Genomic DNA, 23,890 nt, shown 5'->3' on the forward strand with positions numbered 1-23,890 from the left:
ATGTTTTCGTTGAAGGTGGTCAGAGAATGTCACTGTGCAACGACATTTTATAAGACTCTAGGCAAAAATCCGAGCCTCAAAGAGCTATCAGACCACCACAGATGGGGCCCAGTAGGGCTGATGCCTGATCCGGTGCTGCGGACTACCTAGCGAGTTTACCGGGGCTCCGGCTTGAAAAGCAGGAATAGGAACGGGGTAGTTTTTAGTCAGTAAGAGTTTGACACTCCCTCTCGCCTCGCCCAAGGGAGGAGTCACTGGGTGATTTTCCCCCTTAAAGCAAAAGCAGCTTTGAAGATTTAAATATTTGGGCAACGTTGTCAGTATTTAAAATGTTATATCAACCATTTCTAGTAATTTGTTGAGACTATAGTGTTCTTAAAGCTAGTGTATCCTTGGCTTAACTCATTGTAGCCAATTTAGGGAAGGTTCATATCTGACGGCACATCATTTATCAGTCGTGTAACGCCAGAACAGACAAATGTATAGAAAAACTCTAGACCGATGATACGCTCGACATATTTTACGTCAGATATGAATCTTCCCTTAACAGGCTTCTAGAAATCAAAAGTTTTTAACAAAATATTCTCACTTTGAGCATAGGGTCAAATAGTCAACATAATTACTTATGTATAAGGGTGCTTTCCCCACCAGAGCATCTTTCCATATAAAAACATAGCTTAGCTGAATCAGTTTCCACCAGTGCTAAGCTATGTGCTATGTTTACTAATGAATATGATTGGTGGAATCTAAATGCATCCACAGCAACGTAGCATAGCACATCTCTCAATCTTAATAAAGGGTTTCATAAGACAATAACAATACCAAAAATAGCTTTAAAATCTTTATTCTGAATTATCAACCGAAAAGTTATCTAAAGTTAAATCGTAACCATAAAATTACATATTAAATTAAATTCAACAGTAAATTCGTATCGTAATAATATCAGTAAATACTAAATGGGAATATACAAACAGTTTACAAGGCAAATAGATAGAAAACAAATAATTTTAACATTATTATATTAATTTCAGGTTAAACCTTAAGCCGAACAAATATGGACGAGATAGATTTTCGGAAAGTTTAAATTAAATTGAACAATTATTTCGTAATAATAAACATCGGTTATTAATCAAACACGGTGAATTTATTCAGTTCAAGCCAAAATACATTTTATGTTGTGTGTGTTTAAGTTAAAAATAACTTAAAACACACGCTTTTAATAATTATGATGATAAAAGTAGAAATGGGCATACCTAAACTTGATGTATACCTTCCAATTCCATCATCAAATCAGCTCGATGGTACCATAATACTGTATAGTCATTTTATCTACATAATTATAACTCCTAATTGAAAGGTTTCAAGATGATATAAAAATTAGAAACGTGTTATTTGATTTTATTACATTTTAAGTACAATTATACATAGTTCGCTATTAGCTGACGTGACATAAGCGTATGAGGTAACATTAAGCTCTAAATTTTTTATTAATCTTTCTAATTTTGTATATTGTTTTTTATATATTTTTTAAGACTTTTATCCTTCCATCTTCGGCACTTCATCAGCCATGCTTGCAAGAATCAAATTCTTACTAAGACCCGTTGCTCGTTTTGGTTCTAAAGCCGCTCTCATCTCCAGAGCTCGAGTGTCCGTCTCCAAAGATTGATTCTTGTCATTCAAATCAATTCCTATTTTGATGGAAGCCGCTTCTAGAGCATTGTATGTAGCCCTGGTGAAATAAAATGGATAGTTAGAAATATGTTAAGCTACATGTCAAATATAAAATTTACCCCAAAAACAAATCGGGATTTGTAAAGTAGATCTTCATTACTTAGTAATGTAGACTGTAGTTATACTGACTGCGAGAAGTAAGCAACAATTTTGAACTTACTATCAGACAAATGAGAGAAAAGACCTTTGGTCAGCAGTGGCCACTTACAAGCTGATGATATGTCGAGCAAATTCGATTCTTAATCAAATTCTTTTGGCAATAGGTACTAAGCATATCTTTGCTTTTCGACTTTCTAGGTCTACCAATCTACTTTGTATTCATTTGGAAACTAAGGAAAACGTTACGCTATACTTACTTAGCACAATCCAATTTTTCTTGCAATTGACGAATTGTCTCCCTTAAAGATCTGACTTCGTCCTTCAACCCTATGTCAGCTTCATCGGCAGCAAGTTCAATACCTGGACGGTAACCTCGAGTCTCCAAACGCGTCTCTGCTACTTTCAAAGCGTTAACTTTGTCAGCAAACTGTTCTCCCATTACTTTTAGTTCAGTCGCGAGCTTGTCCATATTTTCTTCCATCTGTAGACAAATATTATTATATGAAATGTTAGATTTATTTAATAAAGATGTCCCTATTTCCAAATGCGTATCATTTGAATGGTATGCTCCTCGAAAATGAAACAGAGGGACTGATTCGGGTTATATTCCATTTATAAAGTTTTTTGTTGGACGTTGTAATTTCAAGGATAATAATAATAGAGCTGCGGACTGCTTAGCGGATTACCGGAGCTCCGGTTCGAAAAGCAGGAGTAGGAACGGTTTTTAGTCAGTAATAGTCTGACACTCCCTATCTAACAGAGTCTTCTCCCTCTCAAATAGGCGAATACTTAAATTTAACTAATTTGATTTTTGGTCTCATTTCATTTAGGTACAGATCTAAAGGGTGTCCCAACAAGAACGCAAGATTTAAATTTTAAATAAAACGCAGATATTTAGAAAAAAAAGTGAAAGTTTTATTATATCGTAAAGTAGAGAGGATGAGGTTATCTATGGAACAATACATCGGGCAGATGGCCGCCGCGGCTTTGCTGGCACATACGCGATCTTTTAATAAAATTTTCAATGACCGTTTTGCATAAATGCTGCGGTATTTCATTAATACAGCGTCCAATTTCCTTTTTTAAGGCTTGAGTCGTCGTCGTCTTATTCGCATAAACAATCGACTTTAAGAAACCCCAAAGAAAAAAGTCTAATGGTGATAAATTACATGATCTAGGCGGCCAATACTGGTCTCCAAAACGTGAAATAACACGACCGGGACATGACTGATGCAGCAATTGAATTGTTTCTCTGGTTGTGTGACATGTGGCGCTATCTTGTTGAAACCACATGCCCTCCAAATTCATTTTTTCAATTCGAGGTACGAAAAAACTGGTTATAATTTTATTATACCGAACACCATGATTGACTGTTTGCGCTTGACCTGCCTCATTTTCAATCGTGTAGCGCTCCATTTTTACTAACCTCGTACCTTATACTACCAAACAATAACACGTGTTCAAATGTCAAACAATGACACTTCGAATGCCGCCAAATTTAAATCTTGCGTTCTTGTTGGGACACCCGTTATATTCATTATTCTATTTCTAGAATCACCACACCTAAGAAATTTCTTTCTTCTTGTCTTATTAACCGAATGGCCGTAATGTCACACGTAACGTGATTGAGAAACTTTTACTTATTTTCTGTTGTTCTACCCTAACTGTATATGAATAAAGTTTGTTTGTCCGTTGTGGTGTCTTTATCGGTAATTGTTAGTAAATTAGGTGCCTGAAATAGATGTCTGTCTGTCTCAATGGCACTTACATGACAAAGTTATGTTCTTACGATATCCTTTTTTTCTAATTTGACATATTTTTGGATTTTGGGTTGCAAAATTTATAAACGCTAAACATCATTAATTATCACACTATGTCACGCCTTTTATCATAAGCATAAGCATAAATGCACTTGCACATTACGGAGCGTAATGCCACTGTACACACACTTTTTACCATGTATTATTAGTCCTATGTAATAGAGGATGAGCCTATTGCCATATATGGGGCATAATTACTACTGAGAAATTTTCGAAAAAACCGAAAAAAGCCCAGTAATTCTTTGCCCAACCCGGGAATCGAACCCGAGACCCCTTGCCCGGCAGTCAAACCTGCGTCTGCTCGACCAATGAGGCAGTTATCATATCGTAGAATCGTTCAAAATGTTTGCAAAACTACACAAAATGGCGAATACAACGCTACCTTTCGAATTTAATCATTAATGATTTTAATAATCGTAGCAGCTTTCAAATGATAGATTCTCGGAATCGTGCTAATTATTCTATGTAGAGGATTTTCGTGGTTTGTTACTACTCAAAGGCTAATTGCTACCTTTGTTGAGCATAGATTTAGGCTATCTGTTGATTTCACATTTTGCTCATATAGGGATTTATATGGAGTATTGAGTAATGGCTCTTCAATCATGTATGAAAATGTAGGCTGTATGAAATCCATTCGTTTCTCGAATTATTGTTAACAATTTCCATTTACTTATCTCCATATTGAAAACGACTGACCCCGAAATAAAACTATTATTGAGCTACAAAGTTGCAGACAGAGCTACAAGACTACCTAGCGGGTTACCGAGGGTCCAGCTCGAAGAGTATGAGTAGGAACAGGGTGGATTTTAGTCAATAAAAGACCTAAGAAGGCACAGCAACGTTAATCTCAACACTTTTAACGCGAGAGAAGTAAACAGACCGTACTGATTATTTAAAAATTAGATACACAAGTTTCTGCACATTTGTATTTGTACTTCGACCTTAATCAGGTCGTCTGTCTACCTTATAGGTGGACGTTCTACACTGCGCTTGCAAATAGAATGTACCTCTTACGCAGCATAACATACCTTCATCTTCTGCCAATCCAATTCATTCCTGGCTCTCTGCGTATCATAGATGCGTCGCCGCAGCATATAGTTGGTGACGTCAGTTTGCGCTCTCAAAGCGTTCCTGGCTCGACCACGGGCGACGAACAAAGACTCGCGAAGACGCAGGGTGTCTTGAAGCTCAAGTATCGCCATCTGTTTCGTTGCTTCGCATTTGTCCTGCCATTGCTGGTTGGTAATCATTCTGTGATTTGAAGAAGTTTTGTGAATACATAATTGTTTAAAGAGTTTTTATGAGGTAAGGTCTTGAAACGATTATGTGTCAGGGGTACGATGAGATATCAGTATGTTTGAGTAACATTTGAGTATTCGGGCGTTAGTCTTTTATATTTATCTAGTCTTGATTGACTGAATGTACGAAAAAGAGTTAATGATTTGGTATGATGTTGTGCTTGTACATCCGTAAGTTCGTCTGTTCATAATTCAACTTGTAAAGTGGACGTTACATTTTTCTAAGTGCTTCTCTATACATCTACTTTTTCAGAGAATTATTATAACCTTCTAAATCGTAATAGACTAGTATGTAGTATGTTCGTCTAATATTCGAAATCTATTTTTCCATTGATACAAATTGCCAGCTAAACCCGCCAATAAATTTACAACAGATCAACAATTGAGAAACAAATCCGTATTGCCCACAAATTCTCTAGAGAAAGATAAAACAGGAATTCTACCTTCAATTGAAGAAAATCAGGCAAAGCGCTATTAAATAAATAATTGCGGTAAGAGGTGTTGATTACGGTCCATTACGGCAATTAATCTGCTCCAATTACCGGCATTATCAATAGATTTGGAATGCTTCCTTTCATCTGGTCCTAATTGTCAAATACTACGAGTGCCTATCTTTATTGGAATTCGTCAAGACATTTTATTATTGAAATTCCGTTTGAGCTAAAATAATTTTGGAAGTAAGAAACTTAATAAGTATTGTGAATCCTTATCAATGTAGACTTACCTACTTTAGAAATTTTTTTTTACCTATTTCCAGAATTAATTTACAAAGGTACAACACCTACTTTTCAAAGCTGTAGTAAAAGTTTCATTATAATAACATATACCGATAAATATGTTTTTAAACTTAAAACTACAATTACAATACATGTTATCAGCGCAATTAGAGACATTTAATGATTACTTAAACTATACTTTAAGAACCATTTTGTTCTACAAACAATTGCTAGGGACTGGCTTAAATTGAGTATACTTATTTTAAAACCACATGAATCACAATCACGCTTCCGAGACTTACAATTCTATAATTTATAAACTTTTCCATATTTTCACTATCAAGAAAAGCGCTCTTGTATTTTTCTAAAACACCTTACAAGTAAGCAGGCCCAAGAAACTGCTCATATCATGTCTTATTAATGAGAAGTAGAACATCGTGGGAACCTTTTAACGGGGGCCCAGGTGCAACACGGTACAGGGAGGTATCATAACTTTGAACAAATTTAATTGTTTAGAAGTACCAAGTTTAAAGTTTTTGCCTCGTGGGCAGATACTCGACGATGTCTTGTAATTTAGTTTTAGTTTGTCGTTAGTAGTTATGTTTTTTTAAGAAAACTATGTTGTTTAAGATGTTATATGAGAGGAATTTGTGTTCGTTGTAGTTGTTTGGGTTGCCAAATACGACATATTTCTAGTAGACTTGATTTTTTTAATATTTGTTATTCTTTTGCAACAGTGTCCCGATACAACGGTTATAATATTACTACCAATGTAAACCCTACAAAAATGAAGAGAAGTGACGTCACGCGACATTTCAAATCGGTACATCTTCGAAAGTATTTGTTTCCGTAAAAAAAGAATACGTGTCTAATATTTAAAAACAGGCTACAAGACGGGCATTAAAATAAAAATTAGTCATCTACCATATTCTTACAAGGTTTTAAAACATTAAAAACAACGAGAAACAATACTAAAAACAAATTACCTTTTCGGAGTCTTCAAAGAGTCAGTCTTGTACGTGATATTGGCACAATCCTTGTCCAAATTAAGCATATCCTTATCAATCTGCAGAGCTTCATTCTTATCGTTCAAATCTAATTGGAGCTTGAATTTCACGACTTCCAACTTGTTGATTTTTTCCCAAGCGGACTGACATCTATCTATCAACATTTTCTTGTTGCTTTCCGTAACACAGAGTTCCTGAAAGAATAATTATTTATTAAAAAAAGCTTTCCTTTTTGATAGACATCGCATTACACTATTTAGGATTAAACATAAAGTAACTAAATATAAACTAACAAATTGCAAACACCCGGAATAATAATTATCATCAAGTCATAACGTGAAGCAAATACAAACAGATGTCATATAACTGGATTTCCCTTTAACATAATGCGTGACACTTTACGGGAAGCACAGATTTTTCTAGCGATTCCTTATCATTGGGCAGGCAGTTTTTGTCACAGTGCACAATTACAGTATGGCATCTCCTGTTTGTACTTGTTTCATAAGCCAAATCAAGTCATCAAATGGGCCATCAAGAATTATCCTATGAAAGTATCGCACGTATAAACATTGCACTTTTACGCCGCAGCCAATTACCTAACCACAATGCAGTAATACGTAATTATAACATGACAATGTCAGCTAAAATCCTGTGTGTCCAGTTGGACAGTATGTATTCTAACTAGTTAAGCCTAGCACACAGCTGTGAGCTAATTGGGGTGACAAGTGGACTAGAAAATCAGCAAATAGTTACCTATTGTATTTAACCCTTGGTAAACAGCAATTAGGGTACCGGTACTCTTTTGTTGACAGAGTGAAGTTGTTTGACTTTTTAGTCGAGAAATAGGCTTTATAGGAACATAGGAAAGGGTTTGTTTATTGTTGGAAGGAAAGTAAACACACATGAATATGCATGTATAAGTAAAACGGTTTAAAAAGCACAAAAAATACTGCCCAAATAGATTACAGGTTCTACTTTGCCTGCCGTTCTTTTAGAAAAAGTAAGTATAAGTGATGCCATCTTCATTATGTACTAGTAAAAGGCATACCCACACATTAACACCTCGATCTCAACAACTTTTAGGTTCTTCAAAAATTTTCTCAGTACTACCACGGATTCTGGAATTGTGCCCGGTAATTACAATAGGCTCACCCCCTATTACATGAGACTTATAACACAAATGGTGAAAAGTGGGTGTACATTGTGCAGTGGCATTACGTGTCGTAATGTGCAGGTGCACCTCTGCCTACCCCTTCGGGGATAGAGGGTGTGACGTTACAACTCTTACCTTTTTCAACTCAGTATCAGCAAGATCATAAGTAAGTTCCGTACTTCGTCTCCCATCTCGGTTAGACAGACATTCAGAGCACACAAGTAAAGGGAGATTGAGTTGCTCCAACTCCCGCTCAGTAGACGCCTTCTCTTCTTTCAGACTGCTCATCTCTCTGTCTATGAGGTCTAACAGTTCTTGGAGAGTGGACTTCCATTGTTCTATTTCGTATACTCTGTGAAATAAATCAGGAATATTATAAGCCGAAACGATTTGAGGAACAAATGGGTTAAGTCCGAAAATAAATTCCAAGTAAATAACATAAATATGACAATAACATAAAATCAGAATCACTTTTACGACATTCAGAAGCCATCTTTGCGTGCTTTTCCAACACAGATGTGCTATGTACGTGGCTGTGGGTGCGTTTGGCTTCCACCAATCATATTCATTGGTACACATAGCTTAGCACTGGTGGAAACGGACTCAACTAAGCAATGTTTTTTATATGGAAATATGCGTGCTATGGATGCGTGCTATGGATGGCTATGTATGTATTATGATTGCGATGTATCGATAGTAGGGATACTATCGATACATCGCATACTCGAGCTGTGAATCTTCCTTGCTCAGCTACTTTGCAGCGGCGCATCTTCATAGCACATCTTACTCGGACAGCTACATAGCTTAGTATCGGTGAAAACGGTCACATAGTTTTACAGCTTAGCTATTAAATCTTCATAGCATAGCTACATAACACATCTCTGATGGAAAATCCCCTAAAATCTCTTAAACACACAATACTTACCACACACCTAAAGTAAACCGCGGGTCTTCAATCAAAATACTTCAAAGGTTGCCACACACAGACAATACGGATATATAGACATTCAATTACGCTCACCTGGCTCGGAGTCTATTATTGTTGTGATAGCTGTCCCATTCGGTCTTGATGCGGGTCTCGTTGCGAAGCTGCGCTGCGCCATGTCGCAGCTCGAATGCGTCCGCCCGCCTGGTATCGGCTAGAACCTGGTGTTTTAAAATTGATTTAAGGTATATGTATGTCCGGAGCTGTGGACTACCTAGCGGGTTTATCGGGGCTCCGGCTCGAAAAGCAGGAGAAGGAACGGGGTGGTTTTTAGTCAGTAAGAGTCTGACACTCCCTTTCGCTTCGCCCAAGGTGGGAGAAGTCATTGGATGATTTTCCCCCTCAAAAAAAAAGGGTATATGTATGTATTATAGACCTTTGAAGATGTCTGGTATATAAATTGTACTTTTAAGACATTGAAATGTTTGTGTCGTCGTGGTGGCCCGGAGGTTTAAGACGCTCCCGTATCATGCATGAGAATGCGGGTTCGAAACCCACCAATGGTAAGTACTAATGTGAGTTTTTTCGAGTTATATGTACTTTTTAAGAATATTTAGACAGTACTGACAAACGAAACACATCGTGAGGAAACCTGAGCTTATAATTTCTAATTATAAGTTTGAAATCGCCAACTCACATTGGGCAAGCGTGGCTTGGTTTAAAGGATTCATTTCTATAAACATGAAACTAAAACATTACTTAAATTAAATTAGAAAACAGAATTACATAATTAAACAAACAGTATTTTTCAATAGATTTCTACGTACTAGTTTGAATGGAATATATCAAACTAATGTTCTATTTTAAATACAAGTTGTTGCTGAATAGAATTAGTTTTCTTTGTGACAATTCAGTCGAATAATGTAATTAACGTAAGCCTTAAATTTAGTGCGAATTTGAAAATTACACCAGTAGTGATCTTTAAATAAAGTACTTACCGAATTTTCAGTGTTTTAAATATTTATGTTACCTTTAATTTTACATGCATACGTACATAAGCTTACGTTTGTTTCTAATGGTGGTAGAGACCATGGGCCGCCAATTGCTACGAATCTTACATACCTCTCAGAGAGAGGCTCTCTCACTTCATCAACAGTCATCAGTCTTTTCATGCATGCTCATCATGTTAACGTCTCTATAATGTTATCCCTCAATTTCTACGCATTATGAGGGCTTATTAATCCCTCTTCCTAACAAAATCACTAAGCAAGTCAGAGTCACCTAAGTGCAAAAGACTTTCAATAAAGAAACTAAACCAAGAATAAAACACTACTCATAGAAAACTAAACAACACATTCTTAGTACAAAAACCTTCCTCAAACATTGACCGTAAACTAACGATGGCAATAATAAATGTGTAGCCTGCGTGCCTCATCATACAAAGCCTTCACAACCATGTAGCTTCGACCGAAACTTTGACAGAGGGAAATTGTGGAACTAAGGATGACATGGACAAGCAATCGTTCATCAACGGCCAACCCTCGCACTCATTTCCTGGTAAAAAGCATGGTCCGACGGCCATGACACAGCTAAAACAAATATGTAGCGCCTAGCCAAGTTTTTATAGCAACGTTTTGCGTTCGTGTGTAATGCTGCTGGAAAATGTACAGGATTAACAACATTTTGATTTTATTTATTTCTGGGTAAGTATCTATTTAACCGAACACATTCAAATTAATTTCAACTATAATCATAGACTAATAGATATTATATTACAATAACTATAATTTAAGTGATCCTAACCTCGTAAGTGGTCTATAGTTACAAACATTGTTTTGTCTACATAATTATGTATCTACGACAATGCTCGCACGTGCCAGTCGTCGGAGAGTAGATTAACCTTTGTCTAATTAGTAGGTAAAACGATATAGCTGTATTTTTAGATTGATGATAAATAATTGTTCGTACCTGTAGACCGTAAAGCCTCGCATCCCAGTCGGCCAAACTAAGATGCGGCAATGGCTTCTCAAACGTCACTACCGACTGCATTTTTATTCAGTTTACTTGTTAAAATTAAATCATTCAGATGGAATAATATTAAAACACTACTAAAGTTTGAGAATTATTAAAAAATAAATAAAAACAGTTCTGTCAATTTCACATCAGCACTCCACAAAATATGGCTGCGTCAAAATAAATATCGTACGTATTCGAATTTTAAAATAACAAGTCATATTTTATTTGCGGCCAGTAACGAAATATTAAAATAGTTTACTGTAAGGAGGAATTAATGCCAATATAAAACATCGTGTTATTTTAATCGTAAGTATGTAGCTAGGTGAGCTGCGGACTACCTAGTGGGTTTATCGGGGCTCCGGCTCGAAAAGCAGGAGTAGGAAAGGGGTATTTTTTAGTCAGTAAGAGTCTGACACTCCTTCTCGCCTCGCTCAAGGCGGGAGAAGTGATTGGATGATTTTCCCCCTTCAAAAAAAAAGTATGTAGCTAGTTGTACAGTTGTAGGTAAAATTGCTGAGCAAGGTCTCAGGTTTCGAGCAAGATACTTAAATTAGGTACAAAGTTCTGCGAAATAAGGGGAAAGTTTATCTTTGAATAGTGATATTTCCTTCATCCATCAATACCATAATAAACTATGAGACTCCCTATTTATCCAAACATGTCTCATCATATTAAACACTTGAGCGAATTTGACTGACATTTCCCATACAAATAAACACCATTGTTATTTGTGTTGTAAGGCGGGTAAAGCCACAGGCGTAGCACTAGTGTATCACTCATAAACTCATAACAATATGAATATGTCTGTAACCAAGACTTATTACTGTATGACTTATGAACCCGTTATTTAGTTATGTGTGTCAATTCACTTTGTTGAGCGTTTGTTTAATTAATTTACTGAGATGTGCGGTTTATTACGCACTAGGTAGAATGACGGTCGCTTTTAATTGCGAGCGTTTAATTGAGTGAGTTGTTATGTGTTAGCATTAGGTTTTATATGATATACATACATACATAACCTCACGCCTGTCTTCCGTGGGGGTAGGCAGAGACAATGGAACGCCAATTGCTACGAATCTTACATACCTCTTACGCTTCATCAACAGTCATCAGTCTTTTCATACATGCTTGTCGGTTAAGTTTACATGATATACTTTTATATTATTAACTTTATGACGTACAGTTAAAACTTTAGAGAGGGTCTAGAAATAGTTAGCTTTACATTTAACGAGATCAAAACTTTACCGCGTGTAGCTCTTTGATTGGTTGGTTCATTGGAGCAACCAATCAGAGTGCAAGAAATCGAACTTATCCGAGTTGTTTAAACGTAAACAAGCAAACTAAAAACGCAGCAGTAAAACTACCTAGTGCGTTATCTCCTTGCGTGTAATATACCAGTCACCACAATATAGCTGGCATCCTTTTTGATTAATAATGTTCAAAGTCTACTTTCTCTAAGTTTAGTTTATTGAGTGGCGGTTACAACCCCGTTGTTTGCTCGTGCGATTCATTTTATTGTTGTTTTACTTTCGTTTTGTGTGTTGGGTAAGTTGCTAAACGTCTACTGCGTATAGGTATTATTATTAGGATTTCTTGTTGACTATCCACCTATATTTTTTATGATATAACCCGTTAAACTAATAAATGGATCACCTGATGGTAAGTAAGCAATTGCCTCCACCCATGGACACCCGAAACACCAGAACCGTTACAAGTGCGTTGCCGGCCTTTTGGGAGTTAGGAATTTGAGAGTGGTTGGGAAATCTGAAGTTAGGAATATTTTTGAATATATTCGTATTTTCTTCGGTCTTCTATATCCCTTCCACGCATTAACAAATAAACTTTAATATCAGCACTAATCAACACAAATATAAATAATTATGTATGTCAACTATCGACACAAATATAAATAATGATGTCAACAGTCGAACCAATGAAAATGTATTCCAGTTACGAACTGACCAATCGGGACTCAACAAAAGCGATTTTCAAACAGCTATTTGCACGTTCCAAGTTAATCAATGGATGATTTCGAAGTTTCGCAATGAAGCCTTTAAAGGGAGAGGAAATTGGTTTGGAAAATAAAATTGGACCTTGTGTACTAACTTTTTAATATGATAAAAAATGAAATTCGGTTCGCCGTGCCCCTAATCAAGGTGGATTGTTTTAGTACCTACCTATGTTTTTTTATGGAGGTAAGATTGCGATGGTTTATTTGATTTAATATAATGCTCATAAAATAAAAACTGGACCAAACTGAAATAAGTTCAGGGCATTTTGTGTCTAACAAAAAGTAACACGTTCGTATATAAGTGAATGTTTCAGAATGGCTTTCAGCAGTCGATCACATCGCTATCATCATTTCCGAAACCCGCCTAGACACCATCAATTGTAGTGAAGTTAACAGGAAATGGATATCAATTATTCAATGTGAAATATAGTTTTTCTCTAGAATCTAGGATAAATAAACACTTAGTAAGTAGGTACCTTTTACTGAAGGGGAAAAATTATCCAATGACTTTTTCCACCTTGGGTGACTTGAGAGAGTGTGTGAGAAAAACCACCCCGTTCCTACTCTTGCTTTAAGCCGGAGCCCCGGTAACCCGTTAGTCAGTCCGCAGCTCCGACTAAGTAAGTACTTGCCTATCTATTGGTTATCCATATTTGTTACACCTTTACGATCAAGCAATCTCTTTGAAATTGCATTACGATTACATTGAAACCTTACGCTGTAGAGTAGATGGTCGAAATTAGCTTGAACCGCTCGGTTAATTCTGCGAACATAGGCTAAGTTCACATGAGCGGTCATCAATTAAAGCTAGTTTACATAAGTGTATATTTACTACATACATGAGTAAAAACAATTCGAAAAAAGAAAACAAGGAAGCAATTACGACTCGCTTCACTTCAAACAACCACAGCAACAAAATAAACGATAAAACTTGTTAATTTATCTGAAAAACAAACGGTTAAAGTTAACTGCATACAAGTAAAGTTTGTTTCTTATCTTCAAAAACAAAGATAAACTCACCACCAATGGTTCGGACGCTGGAATAACAGTTAACCGTGTTTACTGACGATACGGTCACAAGTGTTATCACTATCGCCTTGGAGTATTAATAGTATCAGGCAGCAGCGTGTAAAATAACGTTACTGTTGTCCGTGTTCTATGTATAACAAAAGGTTGGAAAATGGTAATTCATTATTTATTTTAATTATTAATCTGTGGCCATTAGATTAGAGTTTTTCAGCAGTTTACTACCTACTAATGGACTGCACGGTTGGCGTGGGCAACTGGCTATCGTGCAATGTGAAGCGGGTGCAAAATTTGTTAAGGCCAACTACGCTCGTATGACATCTCTGGCTCATATGGTACTACGACGATCACTTACCAAATTATCATCAGGAGAGACACCACATTCTCAAAAAAAAGAATCCGTACAATGACACCTCGTCCCATCAACACCAACTCGTCTAATTAATACTCGAACGCCCACACGCTTTTCCCCTTTGTGGAAACTTTGCGGCCGGCTACTCATAGCTGAAACGCCTTCAGCATCGTGCGTAACTATAAATTTCCTCGGCTACTCCTCGCTGACGCGTTCTGGCGTCTTGCCAACAGTTATATTACACGTAGATGAAGCTTAACTATTAATATTGATCGGGCGTCGGCTTTGTTTCGAGCTTGCATCGGCCTTTTTGGCTTTTGGCTTTAGGTTTTCGGGTCTGGCTTACTTAGAAAAGATTACTTTACGTTAAAAGGTTTAAAAGAAATTGTTTTGTTTTTGAGATATGATTTTAAACTTAGCGATTTCGGCAAATCCAAGGGGAATTTCGGTTTTGTTCTCAAATGGAATTGATGTGAACTTTGTGATTAGAAAATGCTCAATAACGTCAGACTAGAAATCTGAAATCGATTCCGATTAATGAAGAACTTGGCCATTAACAAAATATAACAATAGGAATAAACATTGTATTGACAAAAGTAAGTACTTTAACTGTTGAAATACCTACACATCATCCTGTCCTTTCGGGAACCAACAACCATAATTCTCTGATGTCAAATCTAAATTACATTAAGTTTGACCATGGCGACAGACTCGTACTAAAATTTTGACAGTGATCAAAAGTCGTTTCAAATTCCAAACACGGCCACTCAACAGTTTGAAATGAAAGGGCTCTTCCATTAGAGGCACGAAAAGCACAAATTGTACCGATTCACTTAAAACTATTCATGCCGTGAATAATTTAATATAATTCAATTTGCAATAAATTCAATTAAGCATTAAATATAGAATTATTTGATGTTGCTAATTGATGTTTCTGTGTATTGAAGTTATCAAATCAATTACATGCATAGTTAAAACATAGGTACATGGAAATAAGGTTAGGCCCGTTGTGATTTAGTTAAGTGTAACTGTTTTAACTGGCATTTTGTATGACCAGCAATTTTTCTAACACCATTATAACTATGTTATACAAATAACTTTAAATAGATCATATTCAAAAGATGTTACAAGATTCATGTAGACTAGCTGTATTTTGCCATCACAAATCAAAGTTTTTAGGGAACAGAGAGTAAAGTTCCCTAAGAAAAGGAGGATCCTCCGACCAGGCGAGGTGATCAGCTTGGCTGGCTTTCTGCCCAACTGTTGTTTGTTGGGATTTTCTATCCGTGTTAATTCGCACGCAAACTTCATATGTGCGTGCAGGATATTTATGACGTCATCCGTTGATTTGCTCGTCGATAGTCTATGTGCGACTTTTTGTCATCTGTCACTTGTCAGAGTGTCGCCACATCACTCCCCCCAAGACCGGAGGTCGATCCTATTAGACGGCTGTCGATGCTTGAGATGAGCGGTGCCAAGCCAGTGTAGAATGTCCCTAGTTCCAGTGAGTCGGAACTGTGCCGCTGAATGCCCAGTGAGTCGGGTGAGCGGTGCAGGGTGATACTCCAGTGAGTCGGAGTAGTGAGGCTCGCAGTGTCCCACGGTGAGTCGGGGAATTGATGCTGCGAGGGTAGGTGCGTAGTGGCTGGCGTCTGCGTTGACGGGAGGAAGACGTCCTCAGACCGTGTGCAGAGTGCTGTGCCTAGACGCTGATGAGGCCGTAGGGAAGAACCAGGCTGCATATCTTCGATGTAGCGTGTGGTGGTCCCAGATGAGGCCGAGGATGCTGGTTGGCTGCGACTTGATTACCGCTCAGCGGAGAAGTGATGGGTGAGGAGATGGCAATGAGGATGACGGTGCTGATCTGCTCCGTGAAGGTTGGTTTCAATCACGTCGGGGTCACCACTTTAGGGAACAGAGAGTAAAGTTCCCTAAGAAAAGGAGGATCCTCCGACCAGGCGAGGTGATCAGCCTGGCGGGCTTTCTGCCCAACTGTTGTTCGTTGGGATTTTCTATCCGTGTTAATTCGCACGCAAACTTCATATGTGCGATGCAGGATATTTATGACGTCATCCGTTGATTTGCTCGTCAATAGTCTATGTCTGTCATCTGTCACTTGTCAAGTGTCGCCACATTTTTTTATGGATTAGGGGGCAAATGAGCCTACGGGTTACGGGTCACCTGATACTCCTGATGGTAAGCGATCAGCGCCGCCCATGGACATCCGCAACACCAAAGTAATTAATTCTGATTGTGATAATCGTATTTGGGTCACGAATTCTGAGTTAGATTTCCAAACAATTTTTTTTTGTTATAACATGTACTTAAGTAGTCTGGCACAGTAACCCATCGATGACAATGACCCCCCTGTTACTAACAATAGGGTTTTAGGGAACAGAGTGTGAAGTTCCCAAAGAAAAGAAGTATCCTCCGACTAGGCGGGTTGACAGTTCCTGGCGGGCTTTCTGCCCCACTGTTGTTCATTGGGATTTTCTATCCATGTTTATTCGCATGTAAACTTCAGATGTGCGGTGTAGGATTTATGACGTCATCCGTTGATTTGCTCGTCGATCATCAAGGTGCGACTTTTGTCATCTGTCACTTGTCATGTGTCGCCACACGGTGAAGGGAATAGTATGATGATCTATTATTAAACCTTTGCCTACCCCTTTGGAGAATAAAGGCGTAAAATAAGTACCTACACAATTGTAAAAAAAGTGTAAGTGGCACTTATAATACATTAAATAATAAATTGTATCCAGTAAAAGTTTATACAGCACTTTGTTTCATGTTAGATATCCCTCGAGTATTTTCGTTGAATATAGTAATCGTAAAGAAACAAAAAGTACGGTCCCTAACTTTCTTTTCGTGACAAGAAGGTACCTACTTACTTACTTACCTAGTTACTGAAATGAAACTAGACATTACATTAGTATTACGAGAAGGAATGATAAAAAAAACTGATGTTAGAAACTTTTTTAATGTAAAGCTTTTAGTTTTGACACTAGTACGACAGTTTTTTCATAATAAGTTATGAGTTTTAGAGTGATTTTCTACCAGACACATGCTATGCTACGTTGCTGTGGATGCGTTTGGCTTCCACCAATCATATTAATGGAAGATGCGTGCTATGGATGATCAAACTCTTACTGACTAAAAACCACCCCTTTCCTACTCCTGCTTTTTGAACCGAAACCCTGGTTACCCTCTAGGCAGTCCACAGCTCCGGGTCGGCATCAGCGCTCCTGGGCCATCTGTGGTTGTCTGATGGCTCTAACTACCAACAGTCTGGAAACACCTTTTCTTTCGTCTTGATATTATGTTCAATAATTTATTCTTCGACTTTGACTTTCCAATCTCCCCATTCTCTACCCAATAACATACATATTTCTGTGATCATAATGTATGCATTGTGCTTCCACGAACTAGAATTTACCATTTCTCACTGCAACACAGACCGCCAAAGGCAGGCATTATCATAAAATCAATAGCTAATATTCACATTTGAATACAAAAGTCTACAACACGTATCTATTTCTCATTTCGTTCCAAATAAAAACATACGTGAATATATAAAAAATGGCGTCTCATTACTATGTATCTATGAGGTATGTTTTCTTCGTAGATTTATCTAGTTCTGTTGTGCGGTTTTGCCGTTGTTTTTTTATATATTTATCGTTTAATGATTAAACTATAGACAGTTTTGATTTGAATGAAACGGCTAAGAAAAGTTCTACTAGTTTCATGTCACATAAGGACTCTTATTCATGAGCAGACCACAGACCGAAGCACACCTTGTTATTTAAATAAGTCGTCACTAAAATGGTTCTCTTTCGTCACAAACACTTTTCCACCACTCTCTAAAGAAAACGAAATAGATCTAACTTTAAAAGTAAATCCCTCTTACGCGAGACTGACCCAATCGGAGCTGATAAGGTCCACTTTCCTCCTCAAAGTCCTAATCCTTTACTTACCTGTTTTATTCACTTTGTCCTTCACGGTACAAAGGATTTAATACTTTGAGATCTTGTTGGAAACACGACCGAGTTACCAAAGTAATTAACTCGTGTGGGTCGTTTATATACCTATGTAACAGTTTGCACGCCACAAAAATATCTTTAGAACTAGTATGTGAACGTAAATTGGTAACTACTATACTCCTAATAAGATTCTTTGAATGTGACCGTCTTAAGAAAACCTTTTGGTGCAGTTTGTGTCCAAAATGGGGTGAAATCTAATATCATTTCTAGTCTCTTAATACTTAGACAATAAGAGTATTTCCCTTTTTTTATGCTACAAGCCCGTAAACGAGCAGACCGATTACCTGATCGTAAACAATCGCCGTCGTCCATGGACACCCGAAATACCAGACGAGTTATAAGTGCGTTGACGGAGGATAACTCGACTAGTTTTAAGCTATGCTAGCAGTTATATTCATGAGCAGTATTCCGCGACAATCGCTGCGACGTGTGTCGTTAGTATGTCTCACGAAAGTTACAATAAAATTTTGTAACTATAAATTATATTATTACTGGAAAATATGCATAACTTTTCTTCGCTTCGGCGATTCAAATGTGAATAAACAAGAAACAAATAAGTTAACATTCACATGTTTCAATGTTTCATTTCACAATTAAGATTGTAATTTCCAATAGCTTAATGGCCTAATCGATTAAACGCGTCTACACAAAAACCCAATCGTCTGCAAGGATTTTCTTATTAATTCAACCGTTAACAAAAAGTTAATTAGGTACTTAGAATTATCTTCGAAGCCCGTCTTAAGTGTTGTCAAATTAAACTCGAATCTCTTCGACAGATAACAGTTAAAGTAAAGATGGGGATTGCACTTAAGATTATCTTCAAAAGTACACCTTAGGCTATCAAAATCGTTGATTTTATCTGTAATGTAATAAATAAATATTTCAGAGAAACTATGTATTCTTAGTATTTCATAAATTGAATATTTTTTTTATTCAATTTCTGATTATACGGTTCATACATATTAAATAGTTGAGATGCTTTCGGCTTTGTGGAGAGACAGCTAAATTAGAAGAATACCTAATATGAATTCAATTTTTATTAGATTTTTAAATTATTTCGGTTCAATATTTTATAATTATTTTAATGTAGTCAAGTCATGTAGGAGGCTACACCTCTGCTATTATAAGTATTAAATGTGTTTAAAATTGTCCTACTGTCTACGTTGCGTCATTAGAACGTATGCATTCGTGAAAAACGATACGACACGGATTTAGAGTTGCCTTGTGAATAGTTTTCAATGTTTCTAAGAAACGTTTGCATTATATATTGGCTGCCTATTATTTGTGGACACTCCTGTGTAGTTTGCTTTCTTTTTCGAGGGTGAAAGCCATCCAGTGACTTCTCCCGCCTTAGGCGAAGCGAAAGTGAGTGTTAGACTCTTACTGACTAAAAACTACCCCGTTCCTACTCCTGCTCTTCGAACCGGACTCCCGGTAATCGTCTAGATGGTCCGTAGCTCCGCAGACCTACGGCCTACGGGGTAGTCTTCAAATGTTAGACTTCAAATCAAATTATAAAATGCTTCACTTTTCGTTTATCTATCTTTACATATCAGTTTGTCCCAGATCTAAACAGTTTAGCTACATCTTTCGCATCAAGAAATTAATGATACATTAGGTAATTGATCGGGGAATTGAAACCAGTATTCCCAGGCGTCCGGATTTGAGTCTAGCAGCTCGATTATAACCTGTAAAATTAACGAGACTATAAAACCACCAAGGTATAAAAAATTGGCATTCGTTTAGAGCAAACCTAAAGATATTGCGTGTCGTGTTGACGTTCAGTGTCAATCTTAATATCTGAATTAAACACATTGTAATATAAACCTTATGTCAATGTTATTTAGGCTCCACTTCGGTCGTTAATCCACTGTGTCTAGATCTAAATAGTCTAAGCTGAAACGTTATTATAAACAACAAAAGTTATATAATTATGTAAGTAGATAAAATGTATAACATATTCATCCAGATTCTTCAAATCCAGATGTTTATTTTTATTACAATTGAAATGACAAATTGAGAAATCTCATATTCTTTTGTTGCTCCGTCTCCAAGTAATATCATCTAGTTGATATTTTATGTTCAAGTTAAGAGGGACTTACTTTTACGACACAGGAGAGATGAGTCACTTGTAAATTTATACACGGGATTCCGGGCACGTGTACCGCTTTTTTTAGGCTATGCTTTTTGTTTGGGAGCCCTGAACGATTTTTCGCACGTTTGCTTTCGTTTAGAATAAGAAAAGTTGGTAAATTATATCTTGTGTGTACTTAGGGCGTGTCCACATCTCCACGTCACGATATCGTCAACGTGGAACGGTGCGGTAACGTGTCACGTTACGTTGACGTGACGTGCAAATGTACGTTAACGTAACGTAAAATTGAACGTCACGACGCAGTCAGACGTCGCCTTGTATAAAATTATGGTACAATTTCACTAGCATACGTCAGTCTCGTTCGAGATATGGACCGCACATTGTTCACACAGTACAGTATTCTACTTCTGCTATTGTTAAAAAGACATTGACATTGAAGCATTAACTGAGCGAGAGCATCGAGCTACGTCGGCTTACGACGACGTGACGCGCCGTCCCACGGCGACGTTGCCGTACCGTGCACTAGAACGACGCGGCAACGTACCGTGCCACGTTACCGCACCGTTCCACGTTGACGACGTCGTGACGTGGAGATGTGGACACGCCCTTAGGTTTATCATGCGGTGACGTTAGAGTAGAATATATTTTGTCACGATCCCTACTTTTCCCACCACTCCGTCGGTGTTATGTAAGTCGGCTATAAGACTACACATTGGACAGAGACCGGACAGTAGCAGTCTCTGATAAATCTGAAACACTTTCACTGCGATCTCCAACCCACCTGCCTTTTTGTTTTTTACCCGACTGCGCCAGAAAAAGGGTTATTAAAGGTTAAATTCATCAATTTCTCCCGCCTAGGGCGAGAGGACCTTTACTGACTAAAAACCACCGCGTTCCTGCTTTTCGAGACGGAGCCCCAGTAAACCCGCTAGGTAGTCCGTAGCTCCGGATCAGACATCAGCCCTACTGGGCCCTATCTGTGAAGGTCTAATATCTCTTTGAGGCGCGTGAACTTATATCAAAAAATACAAATGACACATGAAAAAAGTAATAACAATAGTGTCCCCTAATGTAACACGAATGATACATTTTATGTAGTTCTTGATCAAGTAAAGTTTGGGAACCCCTGATAAACAGACGTAGAGGATGTCCTTAGACCAGGGGCCTTAGTCTACTATTACAATTGTGTCAGAATGGTCGATCATTGAGCAGTGCAAGAGGGAAGGAGCTATACAACCTACATAGATCCGTCCCTCTTGCACTGCTCGATGATTGACCATTCTAACACAATTGTAATTGCAGACTAAGGCCCCAGGAGTGACTGTTGGCTGTTTGTGGTGATCAACATGAAGATGAAGAAAATGATGATCAACGAGGGGTCGAGGTAATGGATTATTTTTTCTTTCTAGAATTACATTCACTGGATGACGATCGTGTGATCCTAAGAACGTCTTAAAAAATCATTTACTCGTCTTATTTTTTGTTGTAGCTAAGAATTTTAGATATTTGTGTTAGTCTCGATGTTTCTAGAGAGGAGATAGAAAAGGCTTACATTTGTTTCGGCTCAGTGGCTCATGTTATGGAAAATATGATGATATCATATGATTGCCTAGTGCCTAGTGTGACTACGTGGGACTGATATCATTCTTCACACTGTTTTTTTAGGATTTTAGGGAATGCGTCTAATTAATATATGTAAATTGTAGGTATAGGTACTTCGATATATAACTTTTGATAGCATATTTAAAAAAATTTAAATCATATAATTTGTCTAAAAACGTCAGATTATCAGATATAAACTATTATTTAAAAAGAAATGCGAAATTGTAACATTCCTCCATTTGAAGTCGGTTATAAATGTCGGGAAAGTACAAGAAAACTGTCAAAAAGGGGTGATAATTTTATAACCCGCCTCAAGTCTCCGGCGACATAATTTAAACCGTGTACAGTCAGGTACAAAAAAATGTAAAAGGATTCAAGTTGCATTACAAAAATTGAATAAATTCCACAACAAATAAATTGAACTTTGAAAAGACTTGAAAACATACACAATAAAAAATATTGAACAGCCGTAACTAACCTTTTTTTTTAATGTTAATTTTGACAGTAGATATCAACGTTATCGTTTTATTTGTGTCATAAAAAATATTTTAAGACTGTTCTATATTATTTCCTACGGAAATGTTGATTGTTTTGTTGTAGTAAATTGCTAACCGACTACTGTAAACAATATACCGTATTTAAGCAAAGTCGGATAGAGTTTCTTGTTTCAGGATTCTCAATACAAACTCAATGTTTGTATTCGTGTACCTATAGTAAAACGATAGCTAAAACACCGAAGAGGAATGGTCTTGTGAGTGATTTTAAAGACTAAAGTAATCCTCTGCCGATTGTTAGCGAAAATCGATTTAAACCTGAATATGGGTATTTTACAGTTGAGGAAAGTGTAAAATTGGTTAACTTGATCTAATCTACATCGCGCAATATCGCATATCGCAATACAGCGTTTCATAGCATACGTGTAACAACAAGGTTTAATCCTATTTTACCCATAAATGGTTATCCAAAAATTATACATTGTATTGTGACCATAATTTGCTTAAAAGGCCTAAAAAACCTAACTTTCCACATACAATTATACAAGTAACATAATTTTATTGTGTCTCAATAAAATATTTTTCACTTTTCTACTTTGTTTTGCGACTGACTGTACTGTGCATCGTAACCATACTGTACAAAGTTGAATATTTAACGATATTCACGAGTTTCATCACTGTGCGCTCTGTCTTGGATAAAGTGTCCTCTGAAAGATGTATTCTTACTACATTTTACTTGATATTTGCAAAATAGACGTTATTTACGTTTTGCATCGTAATTAATGTCTGGAGTTTACCTAACATTGTAAATTAACTTGAGTTCATTTAAAATAGCATATGTGATGGAATATGTTAATATTTTTATATTATCTATACCTAAAAAATATTATCTGAATATTTTTCTAATAGACTTATACAAATTTGACTACATGATTAATGCGGGGACTGGGCAACCGGCTCCTGTACAATAAGTAGGTAGTTCGATTCCCGCACGGAGCAACTCTATGTGTGATCAACAAATTGTTGTTTGGGGTCTAGGTGTCATGTGTATGTCAAATTGTATGTAAACGCACCCACGACACAGGAGAAAATTCTAGAGTGGAGCAACGTTGTTTCAAAAAGAAAAAAATACGCATCAAAATTTGCTGAACTACAGAACACCCCAGAACTGTACATACATACATACATACTTCAACAGCCTGTAAGTGGCCACTGCTGACCAAAGGCCTCTTCTCACACGAAGAAGGTTTGAGCATTAATCACCACACTTGCTCATTGCGAGTTGGGTTTCTAGCCAACAGTATCTTCATCAAAATACTGTATCTAACTTAGGTCTTAACTAACCTACCTAAATAACTAAACTAATTTCAAGTAGACCAGGACTAACTTACCTTTACTTATCTCAGTTCACTAATTACTACTCTGTCAATCTAGATTGCTATCTATGGTTATAATACTAATCTGTTACAGTTTATCTTTATTAGAATCAATATTATTATTATAAA

General features: G+C 37.0%; 1 protein-coding gene across 1 annotated transcript; it reads right to left on the reverse strand.

Moving 5' to 3' along the window:
• Nucleotides 1-1,472: 1,472 nt before the first annotated feature.
• LOC118270052 (tektin-B1) lies at nt 1,473-10,949 on the reverse strand. The gene is made up of 7 exons (XM_035585499.2): nt 10,718-10,949; nt 8,846-8,970; nt 7,960-8,176; nt 6,651-6,865; nt 4,679-4,901; nt 2,088-2,311; nt 1,473-1,729 (listed from the first exon to the last, which is right to left on the reverse strand). The coding sequence occupies exons 1-7, from the start codon at nt 10,796-10,798 to the stop codon at nt 1,537-1,539; spliced, it is 1,278 nt and encodes a 425-aa protein (XP_035441392.1). The 5' UTR covers nt 10,799-10,949; the 3' UTR covers nt 1,473-1,536.
• Between the last annotated feature and the right edge of the window lie 12,941 nt (nt 10,950-23,890).

The sequence above is a fragment of the Spodoptera frugiperda genome, chromosome 30 (assembly GCF_023101765.2).
Source record: "Spodoptera frugiperda isolate SF20-4 chromosome 30, AGI-APGP_CSIRO_Sfru_2.0, whole genome shotgun sequence".
NCBI lineage: Eukaryota > Metazoa > Arthropoda > Insecta > Lepidoptera > Noctuidae > Spodoptera > Spodoptera frugiperda.